This window comes from Panthera tigris, chromosome B3, assembly GCF_018350195.1.
Source record: "Panthera tigris isolate Pti1 chromosome B3, P.tigris_Pti1_mat1.1, whole genome shotgun sequence".
NCBI classification, from domain to species: Eukaryota; Metazoa; Chordata; class Mammalia; order Carnivora; family Felidae; genus Panthera; species Panthera tigris.
In genome coordinates, this window is record NC_056665.1 from 5,121,301 (window position 1) to 5,145,720 (window position 24,420).

At 39.2% G+C, this 24,420-nt stretch overlaps 1 protein-coding gene across 1 annotated transcript in view; it reads left to right on the top strand.

Moving 5' to 3' along the window:
* The window catches only part of IQGAP1 (IQ motif containing GTPase activating protein 1), a 100,867-nt gene that overhangs the window by 24,293 nt on the left and 52,154 nt on the right, over positions 1-24,420 (top strand). The window contains exons 3-9 of the mRNA XM_042988003.1: positions 6,097-6,253; positions 7,760-7,837; positions 12,077-12,153; positions 18,061-18,128; positions 19,253-19,366; positions 20,136-20,314; positions 21,040-21,124. Coding sequence (XP_042843937.1) covers positions 6,097-6,253; positions 7,760-7,837; positions 12,077-12,153; positions 18,061-18,128; positions 19,253-19,366; positions 20,136-20,314; positions 21,040-21,124 — 758 coding nt within the window. The remainder of the gene's footprint in view (positions 1-6,096; positions 6,254-7,759; positions 7,838-12,076; positions 12,154-18,060; positions 18,129-19,252; positions 19,367-20,135; positions 20,315-21,039; positions 21,125-24,420) is intronic.

The following is a 24,420-nucleotide window of genomic DNA, read 5'->3' on the forward strand; positions in this document are numbered from 1 at the left end:
CATGCTCCTCTGACTGAGCCATCCAGGCAGGCGTCCCTTGACCATATTTTATTTTGCTCAACGTCTGATTCTCTGGTGAGCTCTTCCGCTCCCGTGGTGCCCCTCTTCACACTGGGGTCTCCAGCTGGGCCTCTGTCCTGAGTCTTTCAGACTTCCCACTGCCTGTAGGATGTCACCACCTGATGTCCCGTTCTTATTTCAAGCTGAACATGTTTCCGGCATGAATTTATCATTCTGGTCTTGTGTCCCAGCCTCGTCGGCTGGCAGCCTCTTTCACTTAGCCATCCGCGCCACAGGTCACCAAGTCATATCTTACAGTGAAGCAACCCTTTGCCTTTTATGGAAGTTTCTCAAAGTTTACTAATGATGGTACACGTTGCCAGATTTCCTTCTGGAACAGTGCAAGAATGTGGGGTTTCCCCATGTATTGGATGATAAGTTGCTATTGTCCCTTTTTATCTTTGCCATTCTGATAGCCGAATACGGCATTGTTAATTTGATTAGTAGTGAGATTAAGAATTTTTCCTATAATTACTGGCCATTTGCATTCTTTTTTTAAATTTTATTTTTAATTTTTTAAAATTTACATCCAAATTAGTTAGCATATAGTGCAACAATGATTTCAGGAATAAATTCCTTAGTGCCCCTGACCCATTTAGCCCATCCCCCCTCCCACAACCCCTCCAGTAACCCTCAATTTGTTCTCCATATTTATGAATCTCTTCTGTTTTGTCCCCCTCCCTGTTTTTATATTATTTTTGTTTCCCTTCCCTTATGTTCATCTGTTTTTTCTCGTAAAGTCCTCATATGAGTGAAGTCATATGATATTTGTCTTTCTCTGACTAATTTCACTTAGCATAATACCCTCCAGTTCCATCCACGTAGTTGCAAATGGCAAGATTTTATTCTTTTTGATTGCCGAGTAATACTCCGTTGTGGGTGGTGTGTGTGTGTGTGTGTGTGTATACATATATATGTATACATGTGTGTGTATACATGTATATATACATATATATGTGTGTATACATGTATATACATATATGTATATACACATACATATACGTATATATACGTGTATATATGTATATATATGTGGTGTGTGTATACATATATGTATATATGTGTGTGTATACATGTATATATACATGTATATATACATACGTATATACATATATATGTATACGTATATACATGTATATATGTATACATATATGTGTATACGTATGTATATATATACATGTATACACACCACATTTTCTTTATCCTTTCATCCACTGATGGACATTTGGGCTCTTTCCATACTTTGGCTATTGTCGATAGCACTGCTATAAACATGGGGGTGCATGTGTCCCTTCAAAACAGCACACCTGTATCCCATGGGTAAATGCCTAGTAGTGCAATTGCTGGGTCATAGGGTAGTTCCAGTTTTAGCTTTTTGAGGAACCTCCATACTGTTTTCCAGAGTGGCTGCACCAGCTGGCCTTCCCACATTTACATTCTCTTATGAGTTGCCTGTTTGTGTTTCTAGTCCGTTTCTCTGGGGGAAATATTTGTTATTTTATTTATTTCAAGCATTTAAAATGTACATATGCAAAAAAATGTACATATGCATGTAAAGATTATAGATTATTAATTCCTTGTAAAGATTATAGGAGGTTATTAATTCCTTGTTATGTGTTGCAGATTTTTCCTCCAGTTTATCTTTTCTTTAAGAAAATACTTTATTGCCTTATAGACGTTTAACTGTCTTTTGTTTTTAATTAAAAAAATTTTTTTTAATGTTTATTTTTGACAGAGAGACAGAGAGACAGAGCGGGGGAGGGGCAGAGAGAGAGGGAGACACAGAATCTCAAGCAGGCACCAGGCTCCGAGCTGTCAGCACAGAGCCTGACACAGGGCTTGAACTCACAAACCGTGAGATCATGACCTGAGCTGAAGTTGGACGCCTAACCGACCAAGCCACCCAGGCACCCTTGAATTCTTTATATGTTTTGGATATTGACCTTTAAAAAAATGTTTATTTATTTTGAGAGAGAAAGAGAGAGCATGCAAGCAGCAGGGAGGGGCAGAGAGAAAGGAGAGAGAGACTCCCAAGCAGGCTCCACGTCGCCACTGCAGAGCCTGATGCTGGGCTTGAACTCACAAAACTGTGAGATCATGACCTGAGCCAAAACCAAGAGTCGGTCACTTAACCAGCTGAGCCACCCAGGCGCCCCCGGATATTAACCTTCTATCAGATACGTTCTTCAGTTTCATAGGTTGTCTTTTCATTTTGTTGATGGTTTCCTTTGCCTCTGCAGAAGCTTTTAGTTTGGTGTAGTCCCACTTTTGTTTATTTTTGCTTTTGATGCCTTTGCTTTTGGTGTCAAATCCAAAAAAATCATTGCCAAGACTGATGTCAAGGAGTTTAGATCCAATATTTTCTTCTAGGAGTTTATGGTTTCAGGTCTTAGGTTTCAATCTTTGACCCATTTTGAGTTGATTTTTGTGTGCAGTGTAAAGGATCTATATGTAGATTTATTTAAAAAAATTTTTTAAAGCAAAGGGCACTGGGCTGGCTCAGTCGGTAGAACATGTGACTTGATCTCAGGGTTTTAAGTTTGAGCCCCACATTGGGTGTAGAGATTACTTAAAAATAAAATCTTAAAAAAAAATAAAATGTACTTATAAAGCCAAATTAAATGCTTACGTTTTATAAGAAAACTCTATCTGAGTTGAGAATCAGTGGTGGGTTTAGAGTTAAACTGAAATACTTAAAACCCTATTTAGTGGACAGGAGGTGGAGAGATACCAGCCTTTTTCCTGGGAGGGTTATCTGACACTTTGCTGTGTTTAGACTTCCTATGGAGCTCAGCCCTGTTAGGCTCTTGGAGTGACGTGGTAGAAGCAGTCATTTACTGAGGGAGGATTCTTAGCTAGGAATCAGGGTCTGGTTATTCTGCCTTTGCTGCTAGCTAGCGGGTGACCTTGGATAGGCCTTACTCTAACTTGTAAAATGAGGGGCTTGTGCAAATATGTATAGCCTTCGGGTAAGCTTTTGGACAATAAAAAAATGTTTCTTTAATGTTTATGATTTTTTATTTTGGAGTTATACTTCTAAAGTCCTTTCCTTAGGAATTAATTGTAAATACAGGAGAACTTGTGTACAAACGTGTTCCTTGGAGGATTATTTAGTAGTTGAAAATATTTGGAAGTGACTAAGTGTTCAACATAGGTGACCAATTAAGCACTTGGTAGAATTTTTATGTAACTTAGTCTTCAGAAATTATATAATAACATGGAAAATATTCATAAAATATTAAGAAATGTCTAATAAGTTTTTCTAATAGATATGTATTACTATATTAAAAAAAAAAAAAACCCAAAGGGATTTGCCCTAGAAGTGCTTTAAGTTCCTGGCTCTCGTCTTGTGATTCTGTGGTTTAGTGGCAGAGGGGTAAATGTCTCAGATGGCTGTGGAGGGCAGACAGGAGAGTTTGTGGTATATTCTTGGGACCGTGGTAGAATCTAGACTTCTGCTGATATTGAAAATGACAGAGTAACGTAGCACCCTGCTTCGGGCTCTTAACTTTTCAAAGCGGTTTGGTCCTGATTCATCTTACTTTATTCTCAGCCACGAACCACGTGGTACTCTGTCGCGAAGCAGAGTCCACCCCACGTGTGGTGACTTGGAGGGCACTGTTGGTTTGGGGCCGGTGGGAGACGCACTGTGTTTTGCCCTCCTCTACCCCTTTTCACCAGCTCACCGTCGGCTCTTCCGGCCTGGCATCGTGTGATGCGCACCGTGTCCTTGACCGCACAGAACTTCTGAGCCTTCCTGTGACTCAGGACTGTCCCCCAGGGAGGGGCCAGGGTGAAGGCTTGGGGGGGACCTTGCGGTGGTCCTCCTTTCACTCTGATTTTGGTGTGGTCGTCTCAGAGGACAACCAGAACACCTTTGGAAACTGGCTCCGATTCGAGGCAAAAGCACACACTGTGCTCTTCCTCCGTAGTCTTGTATGTGTTTACTGTGTTTGGAGGAGAAAATTAAGTACTTTTTTCCTCGGGCCATTACATGGTGAAGGGCTGGTTTTGGCTTAGACTACCGTTGTTCTAGGTTTGTTTCTGTTAATGAGAACGCAAGTTAGACTGTCCCCTGAGAGCGGGGGCTGCCAGGAGGCGTTTGCCACGAGCTTTTTAGCAGTAAAATAACGGAGGGCCGATGCTATGAGATGTGTCCTTGGGCTGCAGCTGCTTTCCACACTGGCGACCTGCATTCTTTTTCCACATTGCCCTTCTGCTCTTTGGGCTCTTGCGGAGGTGTAGTTTGGGTTTTGTAACGGTTACCAGTTGGTATCTAGTTTTAGTTACTGTGACAGTTCTTCTGGAAAACTCATTTGTTCCCCCTGCCCCCGACCCCGTGACCTTTAAGTTCTACTACCTGAAAGAAAAGCCAGAGGTGAAAACTTATTATTGTCGAGTAGGGAGAATAATCACAAAATTCCCCGGCCATGCCTATACCCAGCCAGTATTTATTTACTTAAGCACATATGACTATTTATAGAACCTGAGAAAAACAAGGAAATTGTTGCTTTTCCTTGTCATATTGTAAAAATTCTGAGCAGTAATCTCAATTTGGAAAGATAGAATTAATACAAGAAAGCTTATTCTGAATTATAAAAGGAACAGTTTATTTAAAAAGCAACAATTTACAGAAGTACGATAAATCTAAGTGTTGTATATCCTTGAAACAATTTTATTAATACAAAGAATTATATAAAAATACATAGATACATGTACATATTATGTGGCCTGTTTTTCTATTGGTACATTAGTGTTTTCATGTAAATTTTCACGGGTATGTGTGTGTGTCTATAAAATATGGGATAGTTAAATGTTTCTTCCAATTTTACTTGGCTTTTAATTTAAACTTCTGTATGTCAGTGAACATTATAAATGCTTCATTTTTATGTTGTCCTGCTTGGTAGTAAATGTAGTTTTTACTTCAGTTGGCTATGTCTTTCAATATTTTTTTTTGTCTTTTCACAATTTAACACTAGTAAAATAGACCAGGCAACAGCCAGTGTCTGGGGAGTTTTTTATCAGTATCTGGGGATACCAGAATGTGGGGATAACATTGGCTGTGTAAAATTTGAGTGGAATAATTTTACACACACACACACACACACACATATAAATAAAAGTAAGCTCTATGGCCATTGTGGGGCTTGAACTCGGGACCCAGGTGCCCCAAATAGAGTAATTTTAAATTAGGGGTTTTTAATCTGGAGTCTGTGAAATCTCTGAAATGACATATTAAATTTAAGTACATGGCAAGGTAGACTCCATTTTTTTCTGGGGAGGGATTTCCTTAGATATTCAAAGGATTCTGTGACTTAAAAATGGTTTAAAAAAACCGTTGCCTTAAATGATTTTTAGTTACCTACATTTCTGTTGGCAGAAAATATATGCAGATGTGCTTTATTTTACCTTGGGCCTGCCTCACATCTCTGGAGAGGTCTTCTAGGGGAATTGTAACTTTCTTTTCCTTTTCCCTTGACGGCCTCCTCCCCCCATCCTCTGAAAAACATGAATTAATTTTTACTGCTTCCATTGGCATTTTCTTCCCTATTTTAGCTGAGATGATTGGCTATTCATGTAACCCCAAAACAACCTCAAAATCTGAATGTAGAAATTCACTGTGGATTCTGAAACTGGAAAAGAACATCAATAAATTTAAATTTCTGAACAGTTGACATCATGGCTTCAGTTATAAATGATTTTTCTTAGGAGTTCTGCAGGAATAACTTAGGGACTGAGCGTTAGAGCCCGAGGTTCCTGGGCAGTTGGGGTCTGAGGATCCAGGTGTCTGCTGTGATGGGAGAGGGGAGCCGTGTGGAGAAGAAGGTGGCCGTGATGCTTGGGGTTTTTCGCAATTTCCTCGCCTCTGAGATCTGACTGGGTCGGGACAAAGATGTGGGTGCAATTGGATCTTAAAGGAGTATTGCTTATGTTGAACTTAAACTCCTCCAACAAGAAGGGAAATGAGGCTCAAAGTCTCTTAAGGAAGAGCTCAGACCTTCCCTCTCTTCTCATGTCCTCTCCCCTTTTGTGCAGGTGGATGGAAGCATGCCTCGGGGAAGACCTGCCTCCCACCACAGAGCTGGAGGAGGGCCTCAGGAATGGGGTCTACCTTGCCAAACTAGGAAACTTCTTCTCTCCCAAAGTGGTGTCCCTGAAGAAAATCTACGATCGAGAGCAGACCAGATACAGGGTGAGTCCTTCTTTGCTCGGTGCTTTAATTTCCATAAACTTAGGAGAGAAGGTTAGTGGACTTTATCCTGTGTAAGAGTTACTGAGAAATATGTGTAGGTGTGTTTATTCCGACAAAATAAAGCATTTGGCAGAGTGGAGAAAAGGGTGCAAAGTCAGAGTAGTAAAAGATAGCTATCTGTCTTTCTGATACAATTCTTATGATGGTGTGTACCTAGAAATCTTCATGGTCCTTGATGGATTTTTCATTTCTTAAAAAGTAGAGGAAGTAACTAGGGGGGGATTACTACTTTAATCTTCACCAAGCACTGAGATTTGTTGGCAAACTGAAAGCAATAGCAACTTTAGGAAAAAAGGTCCCCCTGGAGTTCAAGGTAAATTGGGAAAGCAATCCAATTTCAGGAAATTGAGGTACCTGAAAGGGTTTGATTCCTGTGGCCCAGGGCTCTGAAAAAGAAGACTGCTTGGTTAAGTTGGAGTGTTGACAAGGACCAAAATCTGTTGCGGGGGAGCTTTCCCATGAGCACCTCTTTGGAAAAGGATGGGCATAAAAGGTGGAGGGTTGAAAAACCAGGAGCAGATGGAAGCGGGGCAATGATAGGAGTTGGGCCAGAACCTGGAATGAACCAAGGATGAAGACAGAATCAAAAGAGATTTTTACGTTTTATGTTTAAAGTCAAAGGACGACAGGAGTGTAGGCAGACCAAAATTGACATCCCAAAGAGAAACTTTCCTTTTCTGAGGGCGACTCTGTTGAGTGGCGTACCGTGTGGGACAGAGCAAGAAGACACTTAAGGAAGAGTAGAGACTGTATAGCAATAAAAATAATAGTCCTGCCCCTCCTCCCGTCTGGAGAGTGAATCTTGCTGAAAAATAGCAGACATAGAGGTTTAGAGGGGGATATTTGTATGTGTGGTATCCAAACCCTGATTAATATGTTTAATATGTCAGTCTATAAGTATTTTCTCTCTGCCAGCCACCACACTGAGTGCCTTATGTACATTTTCCCCTTGTGTGTTTACACCAAACACATACAGTGGGTGTTACAGATGGGGAAACTCAACAGGGTGAAGTGACTTGCCCAGTGTCACCAGTAGACGGCCAAGCCGGGAGGCGAGTCCAATATAATTGGACTCCAAAGATCATGTTCTGTAAGGCTCAACTCTACAGGAAGATTCCCTGGATGGTTCTATTTTTTTTTTTAACATTTTATTTTTTTTTAAATAAATCTGTACACCCCATGTGGGGGTCAAACTCACAACCCTGGGATCAAGAGTCATATGTATGCTCTACCAACTGAGTCAGCCTGGCTTGGCTCCAGGTAGTTCTTAAGTGAGGGGAGCTGAGATTCGGGTTTTGGGGAGTGGAATCTTAACACAATGCTTTAGACAGACCTTAAATGTAAGGGGACCTTGCAAAGTCTCATAAGGGGACCTTGCAAAGAGTCTTTATTTAGTATTTGCTTCAACATTGCCAACAGTGCCTAATTGTCTCTTGTTTGTTCTAGGCAACTGGCCTGCACTTTAGACACACTGATAATGTGATTCAGTGGTTGAATGCCATGGATGACATTGGATTGCCAAAGGTAATTTATGTGATATTCAAGTTCGGGCTTAGATAAGGTTGTTTTGGCATGTAGTTGTCATTCTGCCTGTAAAATTATTCTCAATCGGATCTTTGATGATTTCCTTTCTTTCTTTCTTTCTTTCTTTCTTTCTTTCTTTCTTTCTTTCTTTCTTTCAAGTACTAAAGGATCTCTTCTGTTTGTTTTAGGAAATAGTTTTTTTTTTTCTTTTGTTCTTTTTCTTTATTATTACTCATTCCTGCTTTACCTTACCCTAGAGAAATTCCCTATGATGTCATTTACTTTTACTATATCAAATTGTAGACTTAGATTAAAATTCATGTACCATGAAATCTACCTTAAAAAATTTTTTTTAAATATTTATTTATTTTTGAGAGACAGAGCACAAGTCGGGGAGGGGCAGAGAGAGGGGGACACAGAATCTAAAGCAGTCTCTAGGCTCCGAGGTGTCAGCACAGAGCCTGACGCAGGGCTCGAATTCACGAACTATGAGATCATGACCTGAGCCAAAGGCAGATGCTTAACCGACTGAGCCACCCAGGAGCCCCCAAATCTACCTATCTACCTTTTTAAAGTATATAATTCAGTGGTGTTTTGTTTTTTTTTTTCCACAAAGTTGTTAAATTAAAATTTGACTTTAGGAAATATTTTAGAAATGTCATTTCCCAGATGCAGAATAATCATATCTGCAAGAGAACATAATGGGTTATTATTTTATGTTTCAAATTGTAGAGGCAATATAATAACATGTACTTCTTATATCTTGTTTTGGTGATTTTTTTTTAAAACATTTTTCTTGAGGTATAATTGCTAGACAGAAACTGCACATATTTAATGTGTATAGTGGATGAGTTTGGAGTAAGTGTACATCCTTGAGTGTTCTGCTCAGGAGTTTATTTAGCATTGCTGTTAGATTGCCGTCTCTAGACCCCCCCCCCACCCCACCCCCCATTCTGTGTTGAATCCATAAAGCCATGCTGTATTGTCAACTCTTAGAGGTGTGGACATCTTTTTTTTTTTTTTTTTTCCTTTTTCTCTTCCATATCTTTTGACCTAAGAATTCTACTTCTAGGAATTTATCCTTCTAGTAAATCAGACAAGCCCAAAGAGATGGATATGTAAGATTTTTTTTCAGCATTGCTTAGGATAGGACAAATTGATAGCACCCACATATTCCTTCGCTAGAGGTATTAATTGTATTGCAGCCAATCATACACTAATGCAGCCATTAGAAAGCATGATATCAATCTGTATTGGCAAAGGAAGTTGTCTGTGATGTGTTAAGTTGGGGGGAAAACAAAACAGGCTAAGGTAAGAGTTTGTGTTTTGGCTAAAGTGAGATTGCTATTTTTATGGAAAAGTTAATATTCTTGGGAAAAGTCTATAAGGAGATAGTAGTTTTCATTTCTGTGAATGGGATTAAGGGGTGGTTTTTATTTTCTTTATAATTTCCTATAGAGTCTAAATTGTTGTAAGCAGAGAAAGGTGAAGAAAAAATGGGAGATGGGGAGTACCAGAGAGTGACTAGAACCACTCAGAAATGAACATTTGATATTTAGCGTTGTTTTGCACATCTGTGTCTTGAATTGAGCTCAATCCAGAGCCAAATCTTTGTAGCAGACTAGCTTTTGTCCTCTTTTTTTCAGAGCCAGATACTGAACTTCTGTTCCTCACACTGGTGGGTTTGAGAATTAGGCCCCACAAATGTCAGGAAAGGCAGTATGTCAAGTTCTTACACCTACTTTGCCTCTCTGTGCACTTGTATCTTCTTGTGTCTGTTTTTTATGTGGTATGCCCCATTGGCAATGATGATTTAACCTTTATAAACACTATTAAAAGCTTTGTTAATATGTGCTATTGTGAGTAGTATTGTTACTACAAAATGCTTTTTTTAATGATTTAATTTTACTACTTTTTTTTGTTTACTAATGGTAGTATGTTATCCTGGACCACAGTTGCACCAAACATAGAATTCCCCAAAGGCTTTCAGGGACAACAGGGTTAACCATGGCTATCAGCCTTGAAATGTCCACCCTACATGATTTAGGTCCAGAAGACTTGAGTAATGTGGACTGATGATACTTAGCCTAAAAATTGTTGTCCATAATAAAATGTATGATAGATAGTTGACAATACATACATATAGTGATTTGGGGGATGCTCTTTCCTAATCTCTTCATATGGTATAAGTAAGCTAAATATAGAAACTTAAGGTGATAAAGCTTTTGGTTCTTATCCCTTTTGTCTCTTTATTATAATTGGTCCTCTTGGCTACCTCCTCCAGGAAGTATTTTGTGGTTTTGACTTTGATTTTTAAATTGTTTTAAATCTGTTCAACTAGTGCTGTCTTCCTTATGTGTTCTATCCTAATGGTGGGCGTCCCTTGAGATGCAATCCTTATTTTAGCTACATTCTCTCATTCTCATGGTTTCAGTTATTTTGAGGACTTTGCTATAAGATAAACACACTGTCTTCAAATGGCTGCTGGACAGTTCTCCTTGGATAGCTTTTTACTAGCTAGAATTCCTCCTATCTAAAAGTAAACCTTGCCTTTTCCCCAAGTGAACCTCCCTCCTCTATACTAAATGGTAGCCTGTCTTCATTTCCCCAGTCATCCCGTCTCAAAATCTTAAGGTTACCTTGGACTCCTAAATGCGGTTATTCCCCAAACCTTCCTCATGTATTTGAAATGTTTCTTTTATCCGTTCAAACTGCTTATCAGCCTGCCTCCTTAGCTTCAGTTTCTCCACTATTCAATATATCCTGTATCCTGTCTCCAGTCAGATCTTACAGAGACTCTGTTTTTATCCTTGGCTCCAGAGCTAGGACTTCTCCGTGGCCCGCATATCAAGTTCAAACTCGTCTGACGTTCAAGGTCTTCTTAATCTGATATATCCTACCCTACCCAACGGTATTGTTCTGTTACTTTCTAAAATATAGTCTGTACTTTTTTTGGGAAGGGTGTCTCACCGTGACCGTAATGTTCACCTTTCAGGAGAAGACATCTCAGTCTTGGGAGGTGAGCATGTAGAACTTGAAAAATTATCAAAAAAGAGGATTCTGCTACATCCCATGTCTCAAGGGGGGTGGTTCTTTCTAGTCGAGAGCCATAGGTATTGTGAGAAAAGCATGAAAACAAACACCATGTGTTAAGGACTCTAATAGATACAAGGTGCTGCACTACTCTTCCTATTGCCTTAGTTAAGCCCTTTTACTCTTATCCAGATTCTTCTCATTGCCTCATAATTCAGTCTTTCACTTCTCCAAACCACTATTACTCCTTCTCCCCCTAAGTTATAGAACGAATTATATGGTGCCACATCACCATGAAGATAGGTCTTGAAATTGAAGATTACTCCCAATCTAAACTTGCTATGTTCCTATTCAACCTCATTCATTAATTCATTAAATATAGAGCCACTCCCATGACCTTGGCTCTGGGCTTGGCATTGAACAACATAGACCTGACCCTTGCCTTTCATGTAGCTTGTAGTCTGTTGGAGGAGTCAAACAGATAGTAACACAGGTAATTGATTATTTGTGGTAAGTGCTACCAAGGAGAACCACCTATCTTCCACATTCCCGTACATGTCCTCTGTTGCAGATACTTCGTCTGTGTATCTTTTCACTTCTGCCAAGCATATAACACATTTTTAAAAAGATTTTATTTTTAAGTAATTTCTACGCCCAACGTGGTGCTTGAACTCACAACCCCGAGATCAATCAGTCGCACGTTCCGCCAACTGAGCCAGCCAGGTGCCCCACATACAACACATTTTAATTTTTTGTAGTATTTTTCAATGTCTAAATGTAGTGGTTTGCATAATTGAAAGCACCTAAGGAAATGTTCATTGGTTAGCTACTACTCAGTCTAGGCATGGTATATAGTAACTGGGAAGATTGTAGTCCTTCAGAGCTTCCTACATTTGCCAGTGATTTCAACTGGATGAGCGCTTGGTGTCATCTGCTTGTAGCTGAGTCGGCAGTAAACAAATCACTTTCGCATACCTGGTGAAATTCAGTGGGTTGACCAGATGAGGCTTTTCCAACTAGTGCTTTTTCTGTTTTATAGGATTTTGTTCCTTATATGACTTGTGATGAATTAATTGTCTGTTCCCCCTAACGAAATTACTTGCTGAATGGCAATAATGTTTGCTAACTGTTTTATTTGTATTGTTGATGATTGGTGAATGATCCAGTAGATGGATACCTTACTCTGCTTCTTTTATTTCTCCTTAGATTTTTTACCCAGAAACTACAGATATCTACGATCGAAAAAATATGCCGAGATGTATCTACTGTATTCATGCACTCAGGTAATCAGATTTTCTTGGTAAAATGAACAGTGTATGTAGATACAGAGAACGAATTGCCAGAGGTGGGGATTAGGGGGTAGGCGAAATGGACGAAGGGGGTCAAAAATTACAAACTTCCAGTTATAAAATAAGTAAGTCCCGAGGATGTGATGTACCACACAGAGATTATAGTTAATAATAGTGTATTGTATATCTGAAAGTTGCTAAGAGAGTAGATCTTAAAAGTTCTCAGTACAAGGAAAAAACGTCAGTAACTGTGGTGGTGGCCGTTAGTGGAACTTATTGTGGTGAACATTTCACGGTATATGCATCTATTGAAGCATTGTGTTGTATAACCTGAAACTAGTATTATATGTCAGTTCTCTCTCAGTAAAAGAAAGCAGTTTAGGAACAACATCTGAATAGAAGATACAGCTTTTTGTCCATGGTGTGATGAAAAAGTTTTGCATCAGCTTCAGAATTTTCAAATAGCATAGGATACAGTTGTCTGAACGAAATGGTGAGAAACAGCTGTGTTTTTCTAGGAAGTAGAGAGAAGGGATTTATTCCCATAATCACAGATAATTTGGCTCTGAAAACATAGGATAGTGTTTCATTATTGATCTACTGTTTCTGTGAGCTGTGCATTTTAGTTGAGATGCAGTTCCTTTCCTTCTCATTAAAATTTCTTTAAAAAATTTCTTAAATTGCAAAAAGTATATACATTTCAAAACTTTCATTGTTTACTATTTCGTTGCAGGCCAATAGCTGAATTAAAAAATGCCCTGTGTTAATACTTTAGTAGTATAACTAAATTTTGTCAACATCTTCAAATAATGCCAGCAAATATCAAATGGCTGATTTTTAATTTAGTTTTCTAGGTCCTCACCAAGCCATCTGTTCAGTAATTTTTATGTCAAACAAATATGAGAAATAGGAACTGAAACTAAGTATATTTTTTTCATAATTTCATAATAAATTTGGAAGATGATTTAATTTCAGGTCCTTGGCTCTTGGAATCAACAGAGTACTGTATTGGAAGGAAGAGGTGGTTTGCGTGGAGAGAGGGGTGCGGTCGGGTGGGAATTGGAGGCAGTAGTGTGGTGAGTCAGAGTGCTACAAATTTACGTGATGGCTATAGGGCTAAAGTGGAAGGTGGAAGAAGTAAGTGGGCCATGAGTATGGGGTTTCTTTGCTTGGGCTGCCCATTTTATTTTATTTTGTTTTGTTTTATTTTTATTTTATTTTATTTTATTTTATTTTATTTTATTTTATTTTATTTTATTTTATTTTATTATTTTTAAAATAAAGTTTATGTATTTTGAGAAGAGAGAGCAAGTGAGCAGGGAAGGGGCAGAGAGAACAGAGAGAGAGAATCCCAAGTAGGCTTTGCACTGCCAGTGCGGAGCCCGACATGGGGCTTGAACTCACGTACCATGAGATCATGACTGAGATGAAATCAAGAGTCGTGTGCTTAACTGACTGAGCCACCCAGGCGCTCCAGTGGGCTGCCCATTTTATAAAGCATCCTGTATGTGTGCTTAATAAATACTAATGATGTATATAAATACATGTATAATATTGGCCCATGAGAAGCCTATTGTCTCCAGTTTGATTGAACATGGGCCAGACCCTTGGTATCTCTGGAATATTCTGAAAACTACAAAAGAAAGACTATAGCTGAGGACTGGTCGACGTGCCACACACTCTTGTGCCTTAGGTTATTCTGTTTCCGTTGCCTGATTGCCCTTTACTCCCTGGTCCGTTGCCTGATTGCCCTTTACTCCCTGGTTTAACCCATGCTCCTCTCCAGCTGCCACTGTGGAATGCCACTGTTCGTTGATACCTTCTTTTCCTTTTTCTCCCTCAGATGGAATCAGCTCCTTCCCATCTTTGTGCTCTTCTAGCATCTGCACATACCTCCTCCTTCAAGTATAGGGCTTTTACACTGTACTCTGCTTATTTTGTTCTTGTAGCTGACTTTCAGTGGTCTCCTTGGGGACAAGGACTATTTCTGTTATTCTTTATCTTTGTGTCTCTAGTACTTAGATGCCTAGCATATAGTACGTAGCCAATAAATGCTTGTGGTCACAATCCTACATTATAAAAAATCTTCCTTTCCCCTGTTCTGGCTCAAGGGGATATTTTATTACCCATAAATGAAAAAAGGAAATGGTTCTTTCTTTTTATCAGATGACTCTTCATGTTTATCTCAGTGTATCCAGTCACATTTTAATTGAATTCCCACCTTCTTGGTGATGTTTTGGATTTCCAGTGACTCCAGCTCAGTCCTTTGTTTAAACTCCTGTGTTTCTTGGTTTCTAAGTTATATATTGTTTCTTTCATGTGTTTACTGTCTTTCTCTCTCTTAGGTATTAGCATCTTAGAGACAGAGGTCATGCTTTACGTTTCTTCCCCACCCCCACCCCCCCAAGGTTCATAGCATAATATTGGACAAACAAGAACAACATGAGAATTTTTTAAAAATGTTTAGGAATGGGTGGGATCTAGGGGAATGTTCAGATTGCAGTGATTTCAAATGTACGGGTCTGAGCCAAAATCAGATTAACTCTGAGTATTGTGACTGGCTGTGAGTTACGTGAGGTCTGTGTTGATAACCTTGTGAAGGTTGTACCTACAATGGGTATCTGAACTTGGCAGGCAAGAGGCTGAGCTGGCGGAACTCTCTACGAGTTCTGCAGCTATGGCCTTCTGCAGCATAACCTGGGTCCTCAGCCTTCAAATTCTCTGAACTAGAGATGAAGAAGTAACTCTGCCTTTCTCATGATGGAGTCAGAATCGGGAAGGAAGGAAGTCTGCTCTTGTTTTTCATTTCTCTTCAGTTTGCAGCCCATGCTTGGGAAGTATACACAGAGCAATGTGTTCTGGTTGGTGATTTACGATTTCTTTCCTCCCTAGAGTGTTTTTCCTGAAGTGCCGTCAGCCCTTGCTATATAGGCACTTAACACCTGCCGGGAGCCTCTTCTTTACCATATAGGACAACAGTATCGAGGCAGATTCCTTGCCTCACTGTGAGGGGTGAAGCACCATCTCCTTTTGGATCAGTAGCAACAAAGAAGCATTATCTCCTTGTTTCTTGACTAGCGTTATTCCAGAGATAGTCCCTGTATTTAGTCCTGCTAAATTACTTTTCTGGATTACATTCCACCCTCAGATAAGACCCTAATTCATTATTATTTTGCATAGGTTTGTATACTTCATTTCCATTTCCTCTGGTGTTTTATCTTTCTAAGAACTGATTTGGAGGTTAAATGGGCCCATAGTCATATATCCTAAATTCAAAAGAGATGTAAAAGCTGAAAGTTACATTTAAGTTTGGTTCAAACAGATTTGTTGGTGAAATCTGAACAGAATTAATTGAGGTTATTTAGAATATGTGTCTACTTACTGTGATTATGTGTATGTTTCTCTTCAGAATAGTAGTGTTTTTGTTTAGGGGTGCTGCCTCAAGGCTTGCTGGGGATGTCTTCTAATACTGTATATACTTACATAAGCAAACATTACATGATACTATATATACTATAAAACATTTCTAGTATCAGAGAAATTCTAATCAGAGATCAGGGATCGTGCTGCACTAGATTCTGTTTCCTGTCAACTGCTGTGTTTGTATTTAAGATCTCTGCGATCAGCCTAGTGACTTCCTCCAGGTTACTCTGTAGTCAGCAAAGATAATAGGAATCCCAGTAGGCTAACATAACCTCCTTCCCCCTATTGCTGTAAAGTAGAGCTTAAATAGGAAAAAAAAAAAAGAAAAATAAACCTGAGCTCAGTACAAACTAAACATTGTAGGTGCCTAACAGTTATTTGTAAAAGTAGGCATGGGAGAATAGGAGCAAAGATTGGAAAAGGGGTGTTTACTGGTAGGACTTTAAAGGTTCAGCTTTTAGGTTGAATATTCTCTGTTCTGTGCAAGAGGATCTGAGTGGTCCTTGTGATTATATTCATAGCTTCACCATCTCCTTAAAATATTCCTAATCATTGAAATGAGATAAAAGAAAGATGATGCCTATGTCTTAGCTTCTCCTCTACTTTATTTATAGCAGCTAGCGACATCGTAACTTTAATTTACTGTCGGAAGACCTTAAAAACGAATTCGCTCCTTGAGGCTGTTAAAATGACACTCTTGCAATTTCTTTTTTTTAAATTGTATTTATTTTTGAGAGAGAGAGCACGCGCGTGAGTGAGCAGGGGAGGGGCAAAGAGAGGGAGACACAGAATCCGAAGCAGGCTCCAGGCTCTGAGCTGTCAGCACAGGGCCCGATGTGGGGCTCAAACTCACGAACTACAAGACAGTGACCTGAGCCGAGGTCGGATGCTTAACCGACTGAGCCACCCAGGCACCCCAGACGTTTGCAATTTCTTAAAGTATGGCAGCCTCTTTCCTGTTTCAAAGTAGAAATAAAAGAGGAAGAAATTCCTCAAGAAACATATTCTTACTAATTTGGAATGCAGGTGGGACATATGTGGGAGAAACAATACATATAATGGGGACATATTACAGGTGTAGAACGTTATTGGCTAATTTGCTTTGGAAAATTTGTTAAATAGAGTTAAAATTTTCTGAGAGAGGAACTTTGTATAGTTCTATTTTGAGCATTTTACTCTAAAAAAAGGACTCAATCGTATACGTATGGTTCATACTTGTATTTATCTTAGAAAATAATTAGCTACTCTGAATGCATAAATTTGAATGTGTTTTCAGAATGCTTGGCTTTTTTTTTTTTTTTTTTTTTTAGATTATACATGTGAGTTTATTATATATAATTTAAATTCTGGTCAGTTCTGTGAATGCAATGTGTATGATCCACATTTGTGTTCAGATAATACTGAGCTTTATAGATTTTTTGCAAAAACTGGAGATTGTTCTATTGTGTTTATGATTTGTTTCTCAGGGTGTTATATTTATTCCCTTATTGCTAGGCTGTCAGTGTCTTGCCCATGTCCATCCCTGTCAAGCACCCTTCTGATTTACTGATTCTGATCTGCTGGGTCCTTAGAATCCACTTAGGCTAACTCAGGCTTATAGACATTTACTTATCCAGCTATCCATCTATGAAATATAAATATTTATTAAGAGGTTCTGGGTAGACATTGGTGAACAACTTACTGTTCCTGCCTTCATGAAATTTGAAGTCTACTAGATTTTTTTTAAACAGTAAATATATATAATATTTACTGTAAAACTCATAAATTACCTGAATGAAACTTTTCCATCAGCGATATAAATTCAGTTAATTTAATTTATTAAAAAAATTTTTTTTGATGTTTGTTTTTGAGAAAGAGAGAGACAGTGTGAGCAGGAGAGGGGTAGAGAGAGAGGGAGACACAGAATCTGAAGCAGGCTGTAAGCTCTGAACTGTCAGCACAGAGCCCAATGCGGGGCTTGAACCCATGAACCGTGAGATCATGACCTGAGCTGAAGTCGGACGGTTAACCGACTGAGCCATCCAGGCGCCCCTGAATTCAGTTTAACTAAGACTTTCTATTTGAATCATTTTCATGGGACTTTTCTCAAATATCTTATTTTACTTAAAGCTTATTGATCACAGGAAGGTAAACAAAAGTGAAGATGCTCCACTTAGATTAATTACATCCACATGTATGTCAACATCTAATTATACACTAGATTTGTACCAGGACTGGGACTCGAACCTGTGTCTTCTGACTCCCAGTCTGGTGCTTTTTGCATTGCATTATGGAACTTTCTAGGACAATGTTATGTAAAACTGAAAAAAGGTTCTGAGGTAAAGCACGGTAACTGCAAAGGGGAATATGGTAGCATGCAAGGAGTCTGTGTTCAGAATGTTTCTGTTCTTTATGTTTGCTACCTTTCCCCTTCAGTCTAAGAGCAGCAGCTAGATGCAGTGGGAGGCCTAACTCTTTTCTGCATATCGTGTCTTCTAGTTTGTACCTGTTCAAACTAGGCCTGGCTCCTCAGATTCAAGACCTATATGGAAAGGTTGACTTCACAGGTAAGGAGTTGCAAACTTGGCAGGAAATGCTTGATTTATGTAGAAATAGCCTGGAGAGTCAACAGTACCAATCTTAAAGACATAGGGCTTTAAAAACACTCTGGCAACAGAGATCAAAGAAGGATAAGTAACTTATTTCTCCTGGTTTGCTGAGAAGAATGCTAACGTTGGAATTTTAAACTCTGTTCTCTCGTTTCTGACGTGAGTATGGTTAGTGAGTGTCCATTTTCCTGTATGTAAAGTGGGAATAGTATTAATATATAACACAGAAAATATATAATACCGTATTAGCATCTAACATGAAATATCCATGCATGGTGAAAACACTTAGTCTTTTCCTTTGCTTCTCGCAAGTCCCTACTGCGGGCAAAGCAAGGGGTATGCTATGGGGACGGAGATAATGCAGAGGTGACAATTAAGTAATTAAAAAATTTACCTTATTTACCTTATTCTATGTGTATTTGCTCTAGTAGATGCTTGCTTGAAGAGATGGGGGCCTGGGAAGAAAAAGAACATTGGTAATATTGGTTAGGGGCAATATAGATTCAAATCTTTTGAACTGGTCATTATTTTGTAGGCTTGGGAATTTTAAATTGAATAAAACTTTTATCTATGATATTTTTCCTTCTAGGGAAGTTGTTCACCAGACCTAGGGCAAAGGGCCAAACCTCACATGTTGTTTCCTTTATCATTTGGCTTCCTGCCTTGGAAGGAAAATTGTTTAATAGCAGTAGTGACTTGGTGTGTGAAGACCGAGAAAGAAGGCTGGCTGGCCTGTGGGTCACTTGTTGTTGAGCTCCTTTTAAAGCTGCTCCATTCATAAGTTCATTGTAGAAATGCCACAAGTAGCAGTTTTGAAAAACTATTTTCTGTAGGGCTGTTCTTACGTTCTAGTTATTTTTGATGTTCTTGATAATAGTAATAACAGTTAGTATCTACTCCATGTACGTTATGTGCCGGATACTCTGTTAAGTGCTTTCCATAATTATCTCATTAAGTCATCGTGTCAACCCTACGAGGTAGCTACCACTTTATCCCATTTTGTAGTTGGGGATGCGGTTTCCTTCTCTGAGTTATGGGAAGGTGCTTAACTTGCTCACCTGGGTCTTTATCCCTTCCTGCAGAAGAGGAAATCAACAACATGAAGATTGAACTGGAGAAGTACGGGATCCAGATGCCCGCCTTCAGCAAGATCGGGGGCATCCTGGCTAACGAACTCTCAGTGGATGAAGCTGCATGTAAGAAGAGAGAAATTTTGTGGGTTCAAATGGGATTGTTGCTACCACTTTCAGTAATGAATACTATAGTGATGGTCTTGGAATTAGGAATTTTGCTAGCAAGTCAGTAGATGTAGCTTTTTTTTTTTTTTTTAAGTTTGAGAGATAGAGAGAGAGAGAGAGAGAGCGCGAGCACGAGTGGGGGAGGGGCAGCAAGCCAGAAAGGAAGAGAGAATCCCACTGTCTGTGGGTCTTAAACCCATGAACCATGAGATCATGACCTGAGCCGATGTCGGATGCTTAGTCGACTGGGCCACTCAGGCGCCCCAGTAGATGTAGTTTTAACACTGTTGCCATCTTCTGTGCTGTTATTTGGGAGTAAGTGCTTGGTTCTGATGAAAATGAAAACATTTAGAAATTGAGTTCTAGATTTCAGCCCCTCTTTGAGTGTCTTATTTTTTTTAATGGTATTTACATGATGATTAAGGGCGAACATTTCCATAACGTACACTCCTTGCAAGGCTCTTTTATGAATATTTCCCTGTGGGATTCCAAACTCAGCCTCCCAGACATGAATCACAGGCAGAGCTGTGACTTTGTGCATCCAAAGGAAGAGACGAGGCTTACAGGATTCAGGGTGCCGTTCCTTCAGCCCCAGTCATTGTTTCTCTATCATGATGAGCCTTTCTCTGCAATAGGGGGTTGTAATGTTTTGTATGTGTCGTGTACGTCCCTTGCTGTATATAACTTCTGTGTTCTATGTTTTGAATTTTTTTTTTTTTTTTTTTAGTGCATGCTGCTGTTATTGCTATTAATGAAGCTATTGACCGTAGAATTCCAGCTGACACGTTTGCAGCTCTGAGAAACCCCAACGCCATGCTTGTAAATCTTGAAGATCCCTTGGCTTCCACTTACCAGGATGTGCTTTATCAGGCCAAACAGGAGAAAATGACAAATGCTAAAAACAGGGTAAAAATGGAACGTCTGTTCTTTCTAGTTGATCGATATTCTTTCATTGTTCGCTATAACTCCATTTTTAAAATCAGTTTTCTTAAAGTATGATTTACATACAATAAGATTCGCTCATTTTATGTGTATGGTTTGACGAGTTTTGACAAATGTATATGGTTACAAAACCATCATCCCCAAAGTCCCCAGGTCCCTCTTCATAGTCTGCCTCCACTACTCTTATCCCTTGCCCTTGACCCCAAGCAACCTCCAATCTGAACAGATCACTGTATTTGCTTTTTTTAGAATTACATATAAATGATGATTCACACAGTATGCAGTCTTTTGGTATTCGGTTCCATTTTGACTTTTAATCTTGAATTTTGTACAAATTGACGAGAAGTTCTGACATCTGGTCTTAGGGTGTGCCCGTTCTGCTCGGGTCTGAGGCAAGGATGCAGGCTCACAAGTGGGCAGGACGGGTTTCACCTGTGCTTCCTGCTCAGGCTCGTGTTCTCCAACTCTGGGAGAAACTTCGGGCTTGTCATTAACAAGTAGATCTGCTTTTTACGTTTTTAGTTGATATTTGTGTAGCGTCCCGCAACTTAATGAAGTTGTGCTTCATTAAGGATTGCAAGCCACACCCTTACTCTTTGTTGTCTTTTGGTGGGGGAGAAGTGCAAGTATGTTGCTGTGGGTCTTCTTAGAGACCTGAACTGATCTGTGACTTTTTTACTCATCTTCAGACAGAAAACTCTGAGAGAGAAAGGGATGTTTATGAGGAGCTGCTCACGCAAGCTGAAATTCAAGGCAATATCAACAAAGTCAATAGTAAGTATGTCCCTGACTCAGGTACCTGGAGAGATGTTACAGAACAATAGGAGTGTTGATCTGTTCTTGTACCGATGACATGGTTTGAGTTTATTTTAGGTATCAGTGGATTTGTTTAGGAACTATTGCTTATTACTATTTTTTTGTGTTCGTATGTCTTCTGTTTTAGCTACTGTTGTCCTCAGGTGGGCCCGCACTATTCTGTTTGCTCATCTGTCTGCTGTAGCTTCTGGACTTGCCTTGTTGGCTAATTTCACTCTCTCACCCTGTGTTAATACACTTTTTAAAAAATCGAAATAGTGACTTTTCCTGTTTTTAAAATAATATTTTTTTTCAGAGAGTAATACAAGCTATCCAGAAGTAAACAAAAAATACACAGAAAATTAACCCCTCATCCCCTAGAAATAACCACTATTGGCATTTTTTATGAATATCCTTTTCAAAACTTTTTTTTTTTAATTTTTATTTTTTTTTAAATTTTTTTAACGTTTATTTATTTTTGAGACAGAGGCAGAGCATGAACAGGTGAGGAGCAGAGAGAAAGGGAGACACAGAATCTGAAACAGGCTCCAGGCTCTGAGCTGTCAGCACAGAGCCTGACGCGGGGCTCGAACTCATGGACCGTGAGATCATGACCTGAGTCGAAGTCAGACGCTTAACCGACCAAGCCACCCAGGCGCCCCTCAAAACATTTTTAAACAAAAATGAGATTAAAAAATGATTTTTGTATATACGCGTTACATTCTTTTGAGAAACTAATTTCTTGAAAGTGTCACTTTCACTTTCTCACTCTTCTGCTAAAGAACCTGCATTATTATTTGCTGGACAAAATGTAGACCCCCTAGTCTAGTGGAGTTCTGTATTTTGTATTTTATGCATACTACTCTGTACAAACTCATCCGCCTAATTGTCTCCCATATTCACTCCGTCCATTTCATGACTCATGAAAGAGTCCTGTTCTGGAGTGGCTCAGACCTGGGACTTGGTCTCTTGGCCTCTTATTTAAATTTTTTTAACGTTTATTTATTTTTGAGAGACAGAGCACGAGCAGGGGAGGGGCAGAGACACACACACACACACACACACACACACACACACAATCTGAAGCAGACTTCAGGCTCTGAGCTGTCAGCACAGAGCCTGATGAGGGGCTCGAACTCAAAAACTGTGAGATCATGATTTGAATCAAAGTTGGACACTTAACCGACTGAGCCACCCAGGTGCCCCTCCTGGCCTCATTAATAGCACCTGTGGTATAAGTCGTTATGCAGATGATGAGATAATGCGTGTAAATTACATGGCATTTAGTAAGTCCTCAGTAAACATTAACATTATTACAGCTTTTGCTAATGGGGTAGTCTCCTCACTATAATGGCCTCATACCTTATCTCTTAATCTGATTCAAATTATACCCATCATTCAGGGTCCAGCTCGATTCTCACCTGCACCCATTCCGTCTCTCCCACAGCATTTATAGACCACACGATTTTATATTCAATTACATATTGTCTTATATTGCTTGCCTTTGTTTCTGACATCTCTGTAGATTCCTTAAAGTACAGATTACTTATGAGTTCTGCTTCTTTTGAGATCCCTGTAATTCCTAGCATAATGGTTACATTTGATTTCAACCAGACTTGACCTTGTTTTGCTAAAGATAATAATAATAGTAATAGTGATTCATGTCCTCTTTGTTCATTGGGAGGCCCTAATTTCTCTCTTGAACCAATACTCTGAATAACTAGAGAGACTTTATTTATTTATTAATAATTTGAGAGAGAGAGAGAGAGCACGAGCTGGGGAGGGGAAAAGAGAGAGATAGAGAGAGAGAATCCCAAGCAGGCTCCGTGCTGTCAATGCAGAGCCCTATGCAGGGCTTGAACTCACAGACTGTGAGATCGTGACCTGAGCCATAATCAGGAGTTGGTCGCTTAACTGACTGAGCCACCCAGGCGCTTCTAGAGAGCCTTTAGAAGTTTTTAGCAATTCCATATGATCAGAAACTCTTAAATCCGACCAGGAGTATTTGTATTCTGTTGCATTCTAGTTCATTTGAGATAATGGTTTTCTGAACAGAGTAATAGTTCCATGCACGTATGAGTGATGTGTTGTCCTGTATCTATATGAATATTTAGGCCAGCAAATTAAACCAGAGTGTCCTTTTATACTTACTTGTGTGAGAAGAAAGCCCAGCATGTTTCCTGCTGCACACGGTGCATATAACAGTCTTTGTTTCGCTAAGTTTTTTTTTTCTATATTGTTTAGGATTTTATAACTGTGGTAGCTTGACTTGGCAAAGTGTGTGAGAGTCTGTTATAAACCTGTGAGAGAAGAGCCATAGTATATGTTTTTAAAGTGTTCCATTCATATTCTCATGTGGTCAGAGGAGCAAAATAATACAAATTCCTTCAAATAGCTTTCAACGTGGTACGGACGATAAATGTGCAAATGAGTAATTTCAGGGCAACTTGCTTAGAACAAAATATCAAAGCTTGTATGAGGTGCATCATAAAATAAAGAAGGGAGTGATGACTTCTCGTTGGAGGTTTGTATGGGAACCTTCTCTGGATAAATAAGGCAGGATTCCTCATAGAGGCACAATCTTTTCTAATCGTAGAACCAGTCTGAAGCAAGAGAAAGTTGTATGCTAGGAAGATACAGGAACTTTAGGTCCAGAATTATCTTAACATAATTTATAGATAAGATTCTTCCCCTAAGGCTGTGAGAACCAGCAGTGAAGTCAATGCCCCAGGAGAAAGCTGCAGGCCAAATACTTAAAAATGAGAAAAAGTTTTTGAATAAGGAAAAGTGATTAAAGCTTAGTGAAAGAAAATATTTAAATAATGTTCTAAACTTTATCATCTTTATAGTATAAATGTTAGTAAATGTTTATTTAAATATTTACGTATTTATGTAGTAAGTTTATGCTTCCAGTAAAAGCATAAGTGACTAGATGTGTTTGTAGATAGGTAATCTGAGATTCTTCTTTGCAGACCTAGAGAAAGCCTGCTAGTTACCTGATTTTGTTGATTTTCTGTCTCCGTTCCTGTAAAAGTTCCACAAAGATAGAGATAACTTGTTTTGTTCAAAACTGTATTTGCAGCATAGAGCAGGTGCTCAGGAAGGGTTGAAGGAATGGATGGTTAATTGGCTAATGGTCACATAGACCTGTAGCCATGACTGAAAGCCATCACCTTGGTGTGGTAATGAATTACTGAATTGCAGGTGTATTCTTTGGGAAGAAGTCTTAGGAGTCTCCAGTGAGACCACAAATCCATTGAAATTTAAAATCTTTT